This window comes from Bidens hawaiensis, unplaced genomic scaffold, assembly GCF_021521415.1.
Source record: "Bidens hawaiensis isolate Kalapana, Puna unplaced genomic scaffold, B.hawaiensis_p1.1 tig00013123_1, whole genome shotgun sequence".
Taxonomy (NCBI): Eukaryota; Viridiplantae; Streptophyta; class Magnoliopsida; order Asterales; family Asteraceae; genus Bidens; species Bidens hawaiensis.
The window spans coordinates 244,728-264,320 of record NW_027492110.1 but is presented as its reverse complement, the minus strand read 5'-3'; the positions used below and the strand labels follow the sequence as shown (position 1 = coordinate 264,320).

General features: G+C 36.5%; 3 protein-coding genes and 1 long non-coding RNA gene across 4 annotated transcripts in view; 2 read left to right on the top strand and 2 right to left on the bottom strand.

The window, feature by feature from the left end:
- LOC143543483 (uncharacterized) overlaps window positions 1-19,593 on the top strand; it is a 195,438-nt gene that overhangs the window by 2,417 nt on the left and 173,428 nt on the right. The window lies entirely within an intron of this gene.
- On the top strand, window positions 318-3,913 carry LOC143543504 (amino acid transporter AVT6A-like). Its single transcript, XM_077035815.1, has 5 exons — window positions 318-828; window positions 1,836-1,988; window positions 2,815-3,018; window positions 3,106-3,574; window positions 3,654-3,913. Exons 1-5 carry the CDS (start codon window positions 372-374, stop codon window positions 3,790-3,792), a joined length of 1,422 nt encoding a protein of 473 aa, XP_076891930.1. The 5' UTR covers window positions 318-371; the 3' UTR covers window positions 3,793-3,913.
- On the bottom strand, window positions 4,243-10,999 carry LOC143543503 (DNA-directed RNA polymerase 1, mitochondrial-like). Its single transcript, XM_077035814.1, has 18 exons — window positions 10,001-10,999; window positions 9,520-9,735; window positions 8,890-9,017; window positions 8,738-8,804; window positions 8,599-8,657; window positions 7,561-7,678; window positions 7,368-7,481; window positions 7,155-7,286; window positions 6,215-6,631; window positions 6,080-6,130; window positions 5,920-5,990; window positions 5,686-5,770; window positions 5,449-5,601; window positions 5,281-5,355; window positions 5,109-5,198; window positions 4,871-5,033; window positions 4,684-4,787; window positions 4,243-4,599 (listed from the first exon to the last, which is right to left on the bottom strand). The coding sequence occupies exons 1-18, from the start codon at window positions 10,760-10,762 to the stop codon at window positions 4,489-4,491; spliced, it is 2,916 nt and encodes a 971-aa protein (XP_076891929.1). The 5' UTR covers window positions 10,763-10,999; the 3' UTR covers window positions 4,243-4,488.
- Window positions 14,227-16,525, bottom strand: LOC143543481 (uncharacterized). The gene is made up of 4 exons (XM_077035791.1): window positions 16,500-16,525; window positions 15,099-15,793; window positions 14,582-14,784; window positions 14,227-14,495 (listed from the first exon to the last, which is right to left on the bottom strand). The coding sequence occupies exons 2-4, from the start codon at window positions 15,774-15,776 to the stop codon at window positions 14,387-14,389; spliced, it is 990 nt and encodes a 329-aa protein (XP_076891906.1). The 5' UTR covers window positions 15,777-15,793; window positions 16,500-16,525; the 3' UTR covers window positions 14,227-14,386.

Genomic DNA, 19,593 nt, shown 5'->3' with positions numbered 1-19,593 from the left:
TAAATTTATTCGAGTCGTATAAGATTGTAAACATAAAACTTTTGCATACCGTCTTAAGTGACTCGTTTAACAACTAATTAAAGTAAACCCGTCTTCATATATCATACAAGTCGTATAACCTTGTGTCACTGTACAGATGATACCTCTTTAATAAAATATCTTTTTCTTTACGTCAGCTTCTTTGTCTTTGCAACTCTATTGCTGACCATTCACGTCTCTGGAAGGCCCTTTTCCAGTCATATACTGGCCCCGCAACTCGATAAGAACGCTGACAATGCAATCACTCTCTCACGCATTTCATCGAACACCTTACCTGCAATAATATTAACTCAATCCACCACCAACCCAGAACCCCAATTCCACAGCAAATCATGACAATCCAATCCTCAACCAAAAAACCCAGACACCCATCTCGCAAACACAGCAAAAAGAAAGACAAAGACAGCAGCATAATCACAGTCAACGACAAAACCCCATTAATCTCCAAGAAACAGAGCACCACCCACAATGAGTTCAACGGAGCATCGATGTCGGGTGCGGTGATGAACCTGTCGACGACCATAATCGGCGCCGGAATCATGGCGTTGCCGGCGACGATGAAGGTTCTGGGACTGGGTGTTGGGGTTGTGGTTATTGTTATGGTGGCGGTGTTGTCGGAGAAGACGGTGAGGATGTTATTGAAGTATAGTAATAAAGCTGGTGGTGGTGGTGTGGAGTCGTATGGTGGGGTGATGGGTGATGCGTTTGGAGAGGTTGGGAAGAAGGTGTTGGAGGGGTGTGTGGTGGTTAATAATATTGGTGTTCTTGTTATCTACATGATTATTCTTGGTACGGGTTTGGATCAAATACAGATTAAATTAACGTGTTAACTGTGTGAACATAATTATAAATGTAGTTACACTACGATGTAATTACATAATTAGACTATTTATGTATATAGTTACACTATTTAACTCACACGGTTAACACATTAATACATTAATAATCATGTATATATATCTACATGGGTATTCTTGGTAATTATAATTAACTTTCTTGAAAAAAAAGGCCGAGTTTAAACTAGTCTGTGTCTAAAAATAAGTTTGTTTAATAAACTAGTTCGGGTCTGAGATTCGCTTATCGAGCTTAGGTAGCTCGGAAGCCTAAATGAGCTATTTGGTAAGATTTTGTTAATGTAATTAATATATATTTAATAGTAGTTATTATGTATAATATTACGATAGAAATAACTAAATAATATATATATTATATAAATTTACAGTGAAAATATATGTATGCAAAAACGTCTATAGATATATAAAATTTTAATTAATAAAGAAATAAATGAGTTACGCATGAGCCAAACTCGAGCTTAAAAAAACCACTTATGAGTAAGCTCAAACTCTGTATAAGCTAAACGAGCCGAGCTCGAACCTAATAGAACCATGGTCGGTTTGGATAGGAGGGCAGGGTGGTCGAAGGCCCTGACCCGATCACCTTCTAGGCCCGAATTTTTTTAGTTATTTTTAACTTTGTTTTTTATATATTTTTATAAAAAAATTATGCATTTTTAATGTTTAAATTCAATTACTCAACTCATTTAAAATTTTTGTGCACAACCAACGTCATAACCAAATAAATTCATTTGAAGATTTAATTGTTTAAACCCACCAAAGACAACCTTTTACTTAAGGCCCAAAAATTTTTCGTTTCTGGTCCAAAATTTTTAACGATTATCGGAAATGGAGGCTCGGCTCTATTGGTTTACACTTGTGGGCTGATTTTGGGTTTATAAATTGAAACTTTTATTTATTATTTGTCGATTGATTTTGTTGATTTGAGTTTGTGAAATGAAGGTGATGTGGTGGCCGGATCGTCTTCAAATGGGTTGCACCATCCGGGTTTATTGGAAGGATGGTTCGGACCGCATTGGTGGACCGGGAGAGTATTTGTGTTAATGGTTACAACCCTTGGTGTGTTTGTTCCGTTAGCGTCCCTCAAGCGTATGGGTATGTGAAGTTTTTCTTTATCCATAGTTAAGACACTTTAATATTATTAACACGTTTTGAGCACATTGTGCTTAAGTGAGTGACATTGGTGTGCATGAAACCAAAATAATCGAATCACACCAGAAAAACCAAACCAATTTTTATAACCCAACATTTATCATAAAACCGGAAAAAAAGTGACTTTTATTATTGAAATGATGTATTATAGTTTTATTATTAAAAAGTGACTTTTGGAATGTTAAGTAATTTATAAAAAAACTAATAACCGATGTAATGTGGTATAAAAACTTTGATCTAAATGTGTAATAATCAGTTAATTATAAATTCTTTTATGCCTGAATTCATTATTTTGGGTCATTTTTCCAACCCAAAACTGGGCCCAATGCATTTTCAAAACCGAAAAAACGACTTTAATTATTGAATTTATGTATTATATATATATTTTTAATGTTAAGTAATTTATAGAAAAATAATAAATGATACAACCCCAAAAGTTTAAACTCAATTGTATAATAATCAATTAATCATTGATTATCAAAAACATTTAGGCCCAAAGTTTTAGGTTTAAGTTCATTATTTAGGCCTAAATTTTTTTTAAGCCCAAATGGCAAAACTAAAACCGAACCCATTGTGAAAACCGAGACTATAAAAACCAAAAGTAAACTCTCTTCAAGATTAAGAAAACCGAATTTTAGGGTAACTAGAAACAAACTTTTTAGGCTTCTTATAGGCAAAACTGACAATATTAGTTGGTATAAAGTGAACTGTTTGCTACAATCTCTTACCATTTACATCATTTTCACATAAGTCATTTGCTAATATGCAGATTCACTAAGCGTTACATCCGGTTTAGCCGTGGCACTAGCCGTTGTGTTCCTAATCGTCACCGCAGGCATAGCCATTTTCAAAATGGCGACCGGCAGCCTCCCAATGCCAAGATTACTACCTGATGTTACCGACATTAACTCGGTCTGGAACCTCTTCACTGCGGTCCCAGTTCTCGTTACCGCCTATATTTGCCACTTTAACGGTATCAATACATTTTATAAAATAAATAAAATATATGCACATCAACAACTTAACAAAAAAATTACTAAACTTATTTTTTTATCAACAGTGCACCCTATTCGCAACGAGCTAGAAAACCCGTCACAGATCGAACCAATTGTACGAATATCGCTCGTGTTATGCACAATAGTGTACATTATGACTAGTTTCTTTGGGTTCATATTATTTGGTGACTCAACAATGGGAGATATATTATCCAACTTCGACTCGGATTTGGGTGTCCCGTTTAGTTATCTACTTAACGACATTGTTCGGGTGAGTTACGCGCTGCACTTAATGCTCGTTTTCCCACTCGTGTTCTATGCGTTACGACTTAATACAGACGGGCTTTTCTTTGGATCGTCTGAGCTGCCTTTGGAGTATGACAACAAGCGGTTTGTTTTAGTTAGTGTCGGTCTTCTTTCGATTATTTACTTGGGTGCGAATTTTGTACCGAGTGCTTGGGATGCGTTCCAGTTTACGGGTGCTACTGCTGCGGTTTGTATCGGGTTCATTTTCCCGGCTTCGATCGCTATAAGGTTAGTCGACACGCTGCGGTTTGTATTCTGTTTTTCTGTTGTTTTAACTGATACAGTATTTTTGTTTTTGTGTGTTTAGGGATGTTCAAGGGATAGCAACGAAAACGGATAAGATATTAGCGGCTTTAATGATTGGTTTGGCTGTGTTCACAAATGTGGTTGCGATATATAGTGACGCGTATGCGTTGTTCAAGAGAAACCCGTCTACTCGCGCTTGATTTTTATGCTTGAGTGGAGGCAAACTTTTTGTATAAAATGATTGTTCAAAGCTGTTTTGTTAAGTGTGAGCGAACTCAATTCAACACAATATTTGTATAATATATGTTTGTTCTATAGAATCATGTTTTTGCGGTTGCATTCATAAACCTGCGTCTTGGTACGCAATAAAACGAGTCACTTGTTCAGCCACGATATGTATTTTTTTACAATAAGTTTTTTTCTCGCATGCTAGTTGTGACATGTACAGTCTCAAAGATGGTTCGAGTTGTAAACGACTCGGAAGCAGCTTTAAAAGTATAAAGTAGAACGCGTGCATAGATTAAAAGCTATCGGAATACAGATGTGTTTGTTGTATACTTAAAAAAAATGTTGGTTCTTCTAAACTATAATCTCCTATCTCCTTATTAGTGCATACCACTAGATGAACAATGGGAGCATGAATTAAAAAACAATTGAGTCCCCAATAAATGGTATATGAATTAGTTACAAATAACAGACAACCTTGAATCATTCACTCATCGGTCGTACCTAATCTTCAGCTTGAAACGCGCATCAAGTCAGCAAATTTACAGGGGTGTGCATGGATCGGTTCAAATAAAGGGATCCAAATGACCAAAAAGATCATGTTACATTGATCTTCAATGAGTGTGTGTTGCACCCCACAACGTGCGTCATAAATACCAATATTGGAATCCTTAGTTGAAGAAATATGGGGACTTTAAAACCTCTTTTAGGTCAAAATCGCCCCTCTCGGGCAATGGAGGAAATTCCAAGTCCGGGAATGACTTCTGAAAACTCTCCAACAACTGCCATAAAATATATCCTCAAAAACTGCTAAAAGCTGATAACTGTGCAAACATGTGACTTTAACGTTTAACCGAAGTACTTACATTCTCTAAGATTGGCGCTTCGTAAAGTTCAACAAACTTTTCTCGAAGTATCATGTTCATCTGGTCAACATCACACGCGTGTGTCCAAAACGAATCGTGCACACCTGCAACATGATATCCATACAACATAAAGATATAAACTTTACTAAAAATGTGATAAGTGCTAAAAAAGTCAACACAAATCAACCTGCAAAACTTAAGCCGGCCTCTTTACAAGCAATGGCGGTCATCATCATGTGGGACCCGTCAAGTGAGTGAACAAAATTAGGAGGAAAAGCAGTCCGTTGACGTTTAACCATAACTTTATCGGTTTCTCTTTGTAGTGTTAAAACTTGAAGGGATGTCTTTATCTGCACTTTTTCATATTAGCAATATATATAATATAGAAAGTCAACATATGAATGTTTGACCTTTTAAGAACTTACAAGGTGGCGACCTAATTTGCGGTATGGTTGTACAACAGGAAGTCCGAGAGGTGTAGTCCATTGTACGGGATGATTTTTAATAGCAATAACCTAAAGATAAAAAAAAAAGTCAAAAACCGTAAATAAACAAAAAGTTAAAAAATAGTAAAAAAAAATTAAAAATTTAATGTACTTTTGCACAATCACCAAGCCAACTCATAATACTTCTTGCAGCTTCAAACATCTCACCCAAAGCGGTCAACGTGGTCTGAAAGATTACGAAGAAGTCAAACATTGCAAAAACACAGAAATTCGACCAAAGGTTAAATTTTGCATTGATTTCATACAAAGTCAAACTTACTTTTGCGGCATAACAAGCAGCAGCAAACGATGTTGCTTCGTCTTCAATGGCACACCGTTCCTTTAACCGCCTTTTGATTTGATCACGGGCACCGATATAAGTCACCCCGTACACTGATGTCATCACCGTTTGCTTAACCAATTTCCTGTCCACCTAAGCATGCCACATCATCAAATGTGACATGTCACAATACATTCTTATTTGTAAAATAATAATAATAACAATAATAATAATTACCTGGTCAACTAACAGTCGCGCATGTTTAGCATTTTGATCGGTCTCGGGATCTCCCTCTGCATCTCTCCTCATGATTTCAATCACTCTGGTTTATTCAAGATTACAAATTTATGTAAGAAAAAATTTAACTTTTATATAAATTTGCAACCCCTTTAACTTATATAACGAGCATCAATCTCCCAAAATTTTGTTTACTAATAAAAATATAAAATCACATAGTAGTCGAAAGCTGACCTGGAAGCAATCCCAGAGTACACATCAGCTGGCTTTTCGCCTTCAACCAGATTTACAGCAGCTGCTCCTAACTGAATATTATAAAAATAATAAATAAATCGCAAAAAAAAAAGATCCCATTCAGAATATAAATTTATAACATTTAAAAAAAACAAAAAACCTTGTCCCTTCCAAGTGCAGCATAATGTTGCAAACCGTTGCACGAACCATCCTATAAATTTTAAACAACGATACATTATTAAAAAGGCTAACGAGTAACGACTTTATAACCAAAAAAAAAAAAACTGAAATAAACCTGATGTACTGGCATATGTGATATGGTTGTTTCGGGCGAAGGACTTCTTAACGCTTCAGTAAGATTCATACAAGTAGCCAAACATTGAAACGGGTTCTCTGCATTTAACCACCATCTTTTACCTTCAAGCGGTCGGTCTGATGAATCAAATATATCATCCAAATGTTGTTCTGTAAATGCCACTCGACCGTCATATGACAGTTTATCGACACCGCCACCGAAAACATTTGCTAAATGTACTTTCAGCCATTTTAAGCCCGACTCGCCAAGTGGTCGGCCCTCGGCAAACTCAAGAACGCCTCGACATAAATCAGACCCTAAATGGTTTAAATACGGGTGCATCGGGTAAGCACGCCCCCGAAAGTCAAGATTGTGCGGGTAGTAAAACCCATCTTCATCTTTCATTTTTCTAGCAACCTGTAAAATAATATAATAATTTTGTTACGTGGGTTCTTATAAGGGTGTGCGTGGTGCGGTTCGGTGCAGTTTTTGGTTAAAATCGAACCGGAAACCAAAACTTCGGTTTTTGGAGTATTTGAAACCGTTCGGTTTCGATTTTTTCGGTTTCGGTTTTTTCGGTTTTTTTGCAATTTGATCTTGAAAATTTTAGGTCAAAAGAAAGTTTTCAAAAAATAATTAATTTAGGTATAAATAATTATGTTAGTTGTAAAATAATAGACTATTAAACATTTTACCAACAATATTTAAGTTAAATGTTTATTAAATTCTTATAAATTACTTAATATAAAAATAAAATAACAAATATTTAGGAATTCGGTTCGGTTCAGTTTTTTCGGTTTTTATTATATGCAAAACCAAAACCGAACCGTCGGTTTTTGTTTCAGTTCGGTTTTTTCGGTTCCGGATTTGTTTTTTCGGTTTGTTGCACACCCCTAGGTTCTTATTTAATTAAACAAGTATAGAAAATAATGCCTTTTACCGCGAGTTTAAGTTCAATATCACATCGTTGCGAATGTCTTTCTCGGTTTTCTTTTTTAATAGTTTTGACTTTCCATTTCCATTTTTTAATCTCGGTTTCGTCGTCTGTATCCGGTTCTTCAGGCAGAGGAAGCTGTTTAAACAGTTATTAATCAACTAAATTTGAAATCTTAACAATGAAAAATAAAAACTTGGTACTTAATGTGCAACTCACATCATCACAGTCAACCAAATCGGCTACACGACCTCCACTAGCCCAGATTCTGTCTACAACTCCAAGAACTTTCCTATTAACCCTCCATTTTGTAGCCCCGAGTGTATTAAGCGCCTAAAATATAAAAATATAAAAAAAAATAAAAATGGGAAACTGATAATATATAATATTGAAAAAAAGAAACGTGGCCCACCTCAAAAACAGATTCCAGCTGCTTCTTTGGAGTGCGTTTAACAACATCGCGTTGTTGTTTAGCTCCATGCGTGCGCATAATATATGATGGTAGAAACAAGTATCCTCCTCTGTTATAACTGGCGTATGAAATAATCATAAATCAAGTATCATATAAAATTAAAAGTTAATGAATAAGTTAAAATTAGGGGTTGAATGGGTTGTAATAAAATGTATATAACGGGTCAGAATGGGTCAAATTAAAAAAAGAAAATAACTGAAACGGGTCAAAACGGGTTGACATTTCAAGAGGTTTTTTTTATGGAACGAGAAAAATGGAGAAAACTTTTTTGTATTTTTACTTTTTTAGTTTTTGATTTCTATTTCAAGTTATGATTTATTAATTATTTTTTTTTTTTGGATTTTTTGTTAAGGGGTTTCTGAAATCTCAACCCATTTTGACCCATTTAAAAAACCCCTCGTTAAAAATTTCAAAAAAAATAATTAAGAAATCATAACTCGAAATATAAATCAAAAACTAAAAAAGTAAAAGTACTAAAAAGTTTCATTCGTTTTTCTAGTTCCATTAAAAAAAAAAAAAAAAACCTTCGAGAAATGTTAACCCATTTCAATCATTTTCTCTTTTTAGTTTGACCCATTCTCTGACCCATTATATACACTTAATTACAACCCATGGGTCACATTTGTCACCCCTAGTTAAAATAACAACAATCGACCTTTATGTTAAAATATGTTAAAAAGATTTTTACATGTTTCGTCCTTTCTACTAATGAATGTTAGTTTTTTATGTTTTCAAGTAAATAAGATCAAATGACAATATTACCCTCGTGTGAGATGCGGTGCACTTGACTAGGGTTAACAGAAAAAAACTAACGCCCGTTAGTGGAAAGGATGAAACTTAATTTGAACATAAGCCTAAAGGACCAAAAGTGAAAAAACTAAAGCCCGTTAACAAAACCTGAAATTTGCTATACACCTAAAAAACCAAAAGTGTAATTTACTTTAAAAGTTCATTAGATTTTAAGCACAAAATGCATACCCGGTCCAGTTTACGGGAGAAAGAAGCATCGGCATATACGGAATCACCATGTGCATAGCCTAAATTCAAGATAAAAATTCAGAGTTAAAAAAACCAAAAATTTAAGTACTTATTAACTTGAAAATATAATTAGACTTACACTTTTTTCTAGTCCTTTTCGAACAAGGGGGTCACATTCAATAACTCCATATCTTCTGCTACCTCTCCTATATTATATACGTATAGATACGAGATTAACGAGGGATAACAAGATATGAAAATAAATAAATAAAATTATCTAATGAAGCGTACGGTGTTTCCACAGTTTTGAGAGTATGTACAAATGCAGGCCGAATATCGGGTGGACAGTCTTCCAATTGGTCAACAGGAGGTTGGATATAAGCTGTTTCCATTAATAACTGGATTAAACGACAACCAACCTGAAAAAAAAACATTAACTGTATTTAGAGCATGGAAATTATAAAGATTTTGCAATTTGTAAAACATTATCAAGATCTTGCAATCAAGAAAATTATCAAGATTTTGTAACTTGTAAAAAATTATCAAAATTTTAAAAATTTTCTAGAAAACTATCAAGATTTTACAATTTGTAGAAAAAGTATCAAAATTTTGCAAATTTGTAGAAAACTATCAAGATTTTACAATTTGTCGAAACTACTAAAATTTTGTAAATTTGTTGAAAACTATCAAGAATATACAATGCGTAGACAACTATCAAGATTTTACATTTGTAGAAAACTATCAAAGTTTTACAATTCGTAAAAAGCTATCAAGATTTTAATAATTTGAACCGAAACTTGTAACCTAAGGGGAACCCTCAATGTATACATAAAAGAAACCAGTAACAGACCCTAAAGAAACCTAACTTGGACCCGTAGACCAGACAAAATTTAACCCTATTACTAATAATCTAACACAAACCTTAACTTGCGCATCCTGTCCCCATGGCTTCAACTCATCTTGTTGCTTCACAATATGTCTCACTTGCTGCAACTTATTCTTTTTCACTAAAACATTAACCTTTTTCCTTAACTTCTGCATTTGTTGTTCACTATTCACACCTTCCGAATCGTCAACCGGGCTCTCGTTTAACGTAGTCTTTCTTTTTGACTTCTCCATAAATCTATGTATCCGTGCCTAATTATCACAATTTAAATATTATGTTGAATAACAGATCAAATAATATTAAAATTAGCGTCCGTTCATTTATGTTCATAATATTAAACAAATGAACGTGAACCCATATCTTGTATTCTTGTCTCGTTTATTTATGTTCGTAAATGTTCATTAACGTCCGTTCAAATAAACTCGTTTACGTTAACGTTTGTTTATACATTCATTTAAATTTTTTGGCTCATTACATGAACAAGAAAACCGGGAACGAAATTAACAACCAACTAACCTCGTGCTCAACGGCTTCACCGATATGTGACGCAGCCTGAACCACCCGGGCCCCACCCTCACCGCCACCGGTCATCAACAAGCCCATTAACTTATGCATAGTGATTATCGTCATCATATCCGCCGGCAACTGATCAAACTGCGGGGCGTAAGCCCCCCTATTCTTCCCTACTTTACACAAATCCTGCTCAGCCGAAATCGCATTCTTTAACGGCTCAAACCAACCTAAAAACAACGATTTCACATAAGGCAAATTCGGAGCAAGTTTCTGATCACACATATCCGTTAACAGTTCTTGATACTCTTTCGCCGCATTCTCCCACGCCTCGGTCTCAATCTTTATCTGTCTTTTCCTTAAAGCATTGTACTTTCCCTGCCCGATTCGAGCCACATTATTATTATTATTATTATTATTATTATTATTATTATTATTATTATTATTATTATTATTATTATTATTATTATTCAAGATTCTAGCTTTCATGGGTTGAATTTCAAGAATCTCATCACTGTCTTCTTCTTCAGTTGAAATAATCTCTTGAACTGCAGCTGAGCTGGCAAAACCTCTAAACCCATAAGCAAAATGTAATAAAGGTGGCACCTTTATCAAATTTGAATCCTCAAATGCTGTAATTTCAAAACCCCTTTGGATCAAATTTGATGATTTAGGATCAGTAAAGAAGTGGGTGTGTCTGAAATTGGACTTATCAGCGAATGGTTTCAGTTTCTTGATTAAAGATCGGTTGCCCAGGTGTCTAAACATGATAAAGATTGGATTTTTAATGGTTTCTTGAGGGTATGTGAACTGGGTGTGTGAGTATGTACAGAGGTGATGAGTGTTAAAGTGTTGGATTGATGGGGTTTGTGGGAAGAAGAATTAGAAGAAACGTGAAATGTGGATCAAGATTGAATTGGAAGTGAAATTGAGGGTTTGTGTGGCCGCCTTAAACCCTTGCTAAACCTATTTTTGTTTTTGTCAAATACCTTGACTTTTTTTTATTCTTTTTAACTACGGTTGGAGCGGCTCTTAATTCCCGAGTAAATGGTTATCAACCGTCTATGTTGATTTTCGCGCTTAAAACTTATCATTGAGAAAGAAACTCATCTCTATGAAACAACCCCATTTAGTCCGACATGGAAATATCAAGCTTTAACTATCCCTCCATATTATTGGACTAGAAGTCGACTGCACTAATAAATAAACATTATGTTTTAATTTTGTTCAAAAAATTAAAAATGAGCTAATTTAAAAAAGGATGTTAAAAAATAAAACATGACAGCAGTGTAAAGTCGGTTTGGTTTGGTTATAAGGGCTTAAGTGCTCAATGCCTATTTTTTCTTTGTTCAAGTTGAACGTGGTACGGTTATGGTGTTCCACATTCAATTTTGAAGTTTCGAAGCTGAAATATGTCGGTTTCAGGATGTATAAACATATAGAAATAGAATTATAAATTTTGGATAAACACGCAGATACAATGTTCGGTTTGATTTGGTTAGAGTTGGTTAATGAAACCAAACTAACGGTAACTATAACCATATAGTCGGTTAATCGGATTCACGTAACCATAAAACGTCGGTTTAGTTCGGTTATTACTAATTTCGGTTAATTTTTCCGATTAACGATTTGATTTTGAGTTATGGTTCAGTTTTCGCTCAAACTCTTACAATAGTTGAATCAATTCCTTTCTCGAGTCTCAACAATCTTAACAAATTGATTATACAACCGTAATGTATCGTGATTGACTACTGGTGTACTACATAAGCCCGATTACTGCTAAACTAGCATATCAAAATAATCAACATGCATACTTAGTTACGTACCTCAATATTGGGCCTCTTTCACATAGGCCCAATAACATGGATCGATTGGCAAATAGGAGAGGTGCATAAAAAAACCCGAACCCGGAACCAGACACCCCCCCCCTAAAAAAAACCCGGAACAGGGTTCTTTTATACCCGGGTTTTTAATAACTGAACTCGTACCTGACCCTACCCATAGAGTACGGATAGGGTATGCATTAAACCCGTACCCGGAACCGAACCCGATTTGTATCCGGTAATTCCCGAAAACCCGAACCGGTACCATACCCGAACCCGGTTTTTTCCAACACCCGAAACTGGGTTTTTCAAATACCCGATGTATATCCGAAATTACCCGGAAAATACCCTAAAAAGTGAAACAATTTAAAAAATCTAATCTACGCCGGAAAAAAGCCCGAAAATAAGGTTTTTTCATTACGCAAAAATAGGGTATTCAAATACATGGTTTTAGAATCCCCCGTTCTATACCCGACCCGGACCCGATGCATAGGGTATGGTTTTTAAAGACAATACCCGACCCGAACCCGACCCGGTAATTGCCAATACCCGATTTTCCAATACTCGGTCATACCCAACCCCGGTTCTATACCCGGAACCGGGTATTTGAAAAACCCGGTATATGCACCTCTAGCAAATAGTATTTGTAAAAATTCTTCATGCACATTTGTATTCCATGTATACTTTCGAGTTTCCCATGTAATAATGTGGTTTTATGCTATAACTTCACACAAACCGATCCGGTTGCGTGTTTTTAAACCATGTTTATTTGGGCAGGCCGATGGTTTAAACGACTTTCAAGAGGTTTCCTTGTAAATACCTTAGTTCTAGGATACCGCTTGTAATTTGATCAAAACATAAAGGACAAAAAATGCAGTTCACTCTATTTCTTTATATCTTTTTCCTCTTAAAATCGTGTTTACTTATCAATTTATTGTTTCGATTTTGATATTCCACTTGTTTACTTGTCAACATTGTAAAAGAATAAAGTAGTTCTATATTTTGTTTAATTAAATTAGTTATATATACACAGTTACATATATTAACATAAACATGTATGTTCATGATGCACAACCATCTCCAATGGAGCTAGCCACATTTTCTAGAGCTAAGTGACAATACGAGACGATATCCTCCCGAAACCTTAGCAAGCATGCATTTAGCCGGTCACAAACAGGTAGTGGAACATGACTCCGACACAATGGACATGTTGGATGGTCCTTTAACCATGACTCGATGCACCTAGCATGGAATTGGACTCCATGGTTACAGTTAGGAAGCAGTCTGAACCCGTCGGTGTCGCCAGGTGTTACTTCACAAAGACACACTATACAATTAAATAGAATCGGACCACAATCGTTGCAAGTACCCTTGTCGTCTTTACTGAGTTCTTCGTGTTTTCCTGGTGTCGAAACCTTAGGTGTTTCATCTTTAAAAGGTATTTTTAGTTCTGCCATTAAGCCTATGAGTGGTTGTTTATCATATAGAATATGTGTGTGACTTTGTATATATATATAAGGATTATAATAATGAATGTGACAAAATATGGGTTCAACAACTTATCTTGATGGCAATTGCATCTTCATGTTCAAACTTTAGTTATTCAAAGTTAGACCTTTGACCAAATTAGCATCTAAATCTAACTTCATGTTAGTATTGTTTTTTTCTTATGATTTATAATAATTAATTTGAAAGAAAAGGTATTTAAAAATTAAAATATAATAAGGATTGTTCTGTTTGAATATAATTTAACATTAACACGACAGCCACAAAGGTCATGTTATGATGTTATGATTGAGTTTAATAAAATGATAGGCCAAATGAAACATTTTAATTGAGATAATTTACCATTAGCATGACAGCCTCAAAGGTTATGTTAACATGATTAAGTTTGATCACAATCTTATCAGTCTTTTCTAAGACATCGAACATGAATCAATCAACTGCGGCGGTTTTGTATGGCTTTTGTGCTTGTTTTAACTTTTAAGTTTTAGCATACCTATAAAGTATAAATTCATCACTTTCACTTTCAGCACTATGTTCATGTGAAGAAATAACTTAATTTTACTTACCATTTAAAGTGATCTCAAACATCATTCATATACCATTTTCAAGCTAACGAAAAAAAGACACAAGCGAATTAGAGTTTCAACTCGTTTAATGCTTGTAATGCGTTCAAGAAAATAAATGAACGAATGACCCATTGTTTGCGATCAATAAATTAATCGATATTGTTTGTGACTTTGTTCAAATATCTAGGATATGTCATATGTTTAATCGAGAGTCAGCTCAATTTATATTGTTACTCAAGTTTGAGTTGATATGACTCAACTCGACTCGACTCAACTTGTGCTCAATAGTTAAAACATTATGAAACAAGATAAATCAAAGGATTCAGTGAGATTCACAATATATGGCTATGACTAACATTTTATTAGAATGACTTGTTCATACATCTTTGAATATAACTATGAATGAACTGATTAATATAAACTCATGAATAAATCGAACGTAAACTCAAAAACGCAGACCATGCAATTTGCACACGAAAAAAATATTATGCGGGAATTCAAAATCTAAAGCAAAAAAGCCCATGCCTACATCCATGACGCTTCTGTAATTGTCTCCGGTCCGCTTTCGCCATTCTTACAGGACTACTGTTCCACTCATTCTGCAGTCTACACACGTCACAAAAATATTATTAGATTAATATTATAGCCAAATACGCGTTTTAATATGAATACGTGATTTATTATTTTATTACATGGGAAAGGCAAACGATCGGGTGCTAGTCGTGCTGCCATCTGATCGATTAGATGTGCTTCCAGAAAATCCTATATGCCCTGAATATGTTACGAGTCCTAAAGTGGGACCAGCAACCGCAAAACTCGACTCTCCTTCACCACCATGGTTGACCACTGCAACATTATTTGGACTCGTTGCTGGTTCGGTTTTGTCTACAGGACTCTGTAATTAAAAATATATAAATTAGTAAAAGGTTGACTAAGAGAAAAAAGGTATGTGCATAACGAGTCGGGTCAAAATGAGTGCTTTTTTGCACAGGTCATAACAGTTCAGGTTGTTTTGAGTTAACACTTAAGCTGCAAACCTTTTTGACCGGTTTTCATGAATAGATAATTTATGTGTTAAATATGATTAAAAACTATACCATTACAATAATATCCTAAACTTTTGACCTGTTTGACCCGGTTCCTTTTTTGCTAAACTTCTAAAAACTATACCATATCAAATGAACCATGAAACAGTTGGAAAATACTAACCTGAGAAGACTGTTGATCATTATCAACTGTTTCAAATAGAGATTTAAGGGATGGCAGTGGTTGGTCTTGTTCTTCACCGGGCTGCAACGAGATCACTGGCCCATTACTGTCAACGGCTTTAGATATCAACTCCTTTGGAACAATTGAGTCGATAACTTCTTCGTGGGTCCCACGTTCGTTAGAATCTGGTGTTGAGTTTTGTAAATCTTGATCGTTGATAGGCTCGTTTACAGCTAAATCAGCCTGAACTTCTTGGCTTCCTGAAGATACACCAGACGAACTTTTGATCACTTCATCGTTATTATCTTTAATATTAACATGATCATTAGAAGGTTCTAGTGGAGTCAAACCAGTATCAATCTTTCTATTGATTTCAGAACACGTATTCGATTCCTTGTAATGATCTTCAATGGTTGAAACCGTCAACAGTTCAGGCTTCAGCATCTTATTATTATTTTCATCGATCAAAATCCTTTCTTCATGAGGTATTCCTTCATCAACACAAATATCTTTGTAAAGTTCGGCTTCTTTCTTGCATAATTCGGATGTTGTTAACGAAGTTATCAACTTATCATCTACAATATTCGAATGGCTAAGTTCTGGAGTCCATGAGTTGACTTTTCCATTCTCTTCATCTGATAAAAAAGGGCTTGTATATCTTTCCGGGCTCTCTTTCATGGCTTCCTTTAGATCATCTGTGTCAAAAGTCAAAACCATTGTTACACTCACACGACACGAAAACAATCAGGTTTTGAGTTGTCATATAACATGTTTAATAAACATGTCATGTTCATGCTAACCTATTCAATTTAACTAAAATGGTTATATTGAAAAACAAAATCCACTAAGCACAATTTAATATTATTTACACAACATAAAATAGCTAAAAAGAAAAATTAAATTAATTAAATTATCAACCAGGTTTGTTCCATTATAGACTTCTTTTTTGTCTGTTACTCAAATATATCCAGATTCCCAATTGTTCATTAGGCTTCTTGACTAAAAACAAACAGCACTTTTTACAATCTAATCACCAGATAATCCAAGCCCTAAAGCAATGAAATTCTAAGCTAAAAATAACAAATTCACACTATATAACTGCATATTTAGGATGAAAAGTATAAAAGAAAAAATCATTTTTTACATAATATATCCTGAGTTTTTGCATATAAACACATGTTAAAGCCGTTTTAACTAAAAGAAAAAATAAATATAAAAAAAGTTTAAAAAGCGGTATAGAAAAATATAATAATAATAATAATAATATTTATTAGAACGTCTTCTACATGTGTTTATCTGCATATTCTCCAAAAAGATTATATGCAAAAACAAAATTTTTACATGTAAAACTGATAGTTGACCGGTTTGTTATGTAATAAACCTCCAAGCCACATTAATTACCTGTAGACAAAACCAGGCAAATTAAACAAACTTGAAGAAGCGTGGATCGACTTACTTGTATACGATCAACGTTCCTCGGGTACGGGTGTGTTATATCACCGATGGTTTTCCGAGATACGAGTTCTTCCACCTACAAAACGAACAGCACCGTGAGCTTACCCCTCAGAAAGGGACAGAGGGGTCCTTTTTGGGGTAACCCTCCGGTGTGAGAATCAGGTATTGTAGGAGAAGATAATCAAGATGTGAAAATGAGTAAAGGACTTAGAGTATATTTTCTTGCCTGCCTCCAACTGTGGAGGTGGTGTGGTATTTATAGTATTAGGGTTTCCAATGATTTGGCTCAGACCCAATTAGGGCCTTTTTGGCCTCCTCCTATTGCTTCGCGCCACGTGTACTTAGGACACCTGGTGCTTTTTTATTGATTATTCTCTGACCAAGGTATTTCACCTGACCCATGTGTCATCACGTGGTGGCACATGGGCTTTGCTGAGTTGTCCACCCTTCATTGGCAGCTGTCAACATCAGCACATTCTTTATTCCTTAAAAGATACCTTCTGGAAGGTTGCCTGATGAGTACAATCATGGTTGTCCTTATCCTGATTTGGATTAGACTATTGTCTCATTTGTTGTGTGTCGCTTACGCGCGGCCTTTATGCGCCTATCCCGGGGATGCGCAAGGTCTTCTCTTTATTTTCGCAGATGTTTCATGCGCTTGCGCGTATGTGATATGCGCCACGCGCAGATGTTTCATACGCTTGCGCATAGGTTTTGGCTTTGTGTCTTCATGACATCCTGATTTCAAGCCTCTTGTCTATATCTTGTGGGTTGACCCGCCCTGCTCGATGTTAAGGCGGGTGCATACCCCTTCAAGCCCCCCCAGTCTAATGTGTGTCTTGTCTCGCGCGAGCGAGGTAAGATGGATATTAGACTTAATAGTTTGCTTTTTCAATAGGGCTTGTTTTTTTTTTCTTTTCTTGTATGCGCGTTGCGCGAAATTCCATCCCTTTGGTTAAAACGAATCGTCAATGCACGTGGTTGGTTGGTGTTGACATGCATCAGAAATAGAGACGTTATGTGTCTGACCTTTCGTGTGCTCGAGGTGCTACAGTGGCCTTTCACGTCTCCTCATGCAGTGTCAGGAACACGTGTCGCGCTTATGTTGGCTTACGCCTGCGAGTGGGGGCGCGTGAGCGTAGATCTAATTATTACTTGTTTCTCTTTCTCTCCCCTGGGCCTATAAAACCAAACCTTTTGAACGGTTTTTTCTTCATCTCCACTGTCATTTTCAGAGCTTTTGCTTATCATTTACATTCCAATTAAGAGCTTTCATCTTCGTCCCTGAATTCCGTGCTTAAAGTAACCATATTGTTCGATTCGCAATTGTATGTCTGATAACCCAGACACCACAATTTCCCCTAGTAAAGGCCGTGTAAAATCAGTGGTTATGTCTACTTTGAAGAAAACCGGCAAGGGTACTCGGGTTGCCGAGGCTTCGTCGGAGGAGGGGGGAAAGAATAAAACCGCGAAAAGATGGGACGAGATCCCCTGCAAGTTGAAACAGCCTGAGCTTGATAGTCTCATTGCTTCACAGGGTTTTCTCCCTGAGTATGGTTGTCTGCTCCCGGCAGCCGGGCAGACGGCGGCGGATCCTCCCGCCGGCTATATCTCTCTATATTCTCATTTTCTTACTCACTGTAACCTTCGTCTTCCGATGACAAGGTTTATAGGTGCGCTCATTCAATTTTATGGGATTCACATATCCCAAGTTCACCCTTTTGGGTTGGTGCGCATGACTCATTTTGAGTTTATGTGCAAAGCTCAGCGCGAAGAGCCTACTCCTCGCCGCTTTCAATATTTCTATAAACCAAAGGTTCAAGATTCTTGGTTTTCTTTTACTCCGCGTAGTCAGAAGGTTAAATGCTCTACTGTCACTTTTAAGAGCCTTCATGACTGGACTGAGAAGTTTTTCTACGTCAAAGCTGGTGTTATTCCAATCCACATGACTGTGCGCGCGATCACTTCTGCGCCCGCGGATGACAATGTCCTTAAGAACCCAACGGGCACATGGGTTAAAAAATTAACTGCTGAACCATCCCCCGCCAAGAATATTTGCGAGGAAGCATTGTTGGGGGTTGGTATGAGCAAGAGGTGGACTGACAGCGAGACTGAGCCTGTCATCCATGTTGATGGCTTAGGTGGGTTGTTTGTTCATTGCATTAATTTTGCGCGAGTATAATTCGTTTTGTTGATATCACTTGTCTTGTTTTATGCAGAAAGCAAGGAATACATCCACGCCGCCTATGACGAGCATACAGAAGGTGGCTCTGTCGCCCTGACCGTTGGGGAAGTTGCTTTCCCTGATCGCTTCGATGATATGTTCATCCCTGTCGACTTAGAGTTTTGCTTTGACAGCGATGCGCCTGGTAAGCCCTTGTATTTGTGTTTTGGCCCTTAGAACACCAAATTTGGTTTTAACATTTCTGTTGCGCGTATTGTAGATGCGCTCGTTAATTATGGGTTGGAGCCTGTGGAAGAGGAAGGGGAGGAGGAAGAAGCTGAAGCGCAAAAACTCAAGCGCAAGGCTAAAGGCAAAACTGGAGCAGGGGCCAGTAAAAAACAGAAAAAAGATGATGTCTCTGTTGCCCAGAATCTTCCTCCTACTCAAGTGAAGGGACTTGAGAAAACCAAGGGTTTTACTTCCAAGTTTTCCTCGTCTTCTTTGCCTCAAGGTGTGGGCACTCCTCCAGTCCACACGAGGTATGGTGCTGCCACCTCATCTCTGCGCGCGGCGGACAAGGGAAGCGGTGCTGCACCCGCTGTTTCGTCTTCTCCAACAGGTATACTTTGTTTATATTTTGTGGTTTTATGAGCGTGATTCCGATAGAGTTATTAATGAAGCTTTGTTCACTCAAATGTTTGTAGAGCCGGCAACGTTGGTGGCTCAACCTCAGGCGCAGCAAGGTGCCAAGGCTATGCCGAAGGTTGTTTTGAAGTCCTCTGTTTTGCCCTCAAAAAGGGGGAAAATGGACTTCATGGCGATGTTTAATTCGCGGACTGCGGTGCGCCAAGGTATTTATTGCGCTTTGATTGTCTG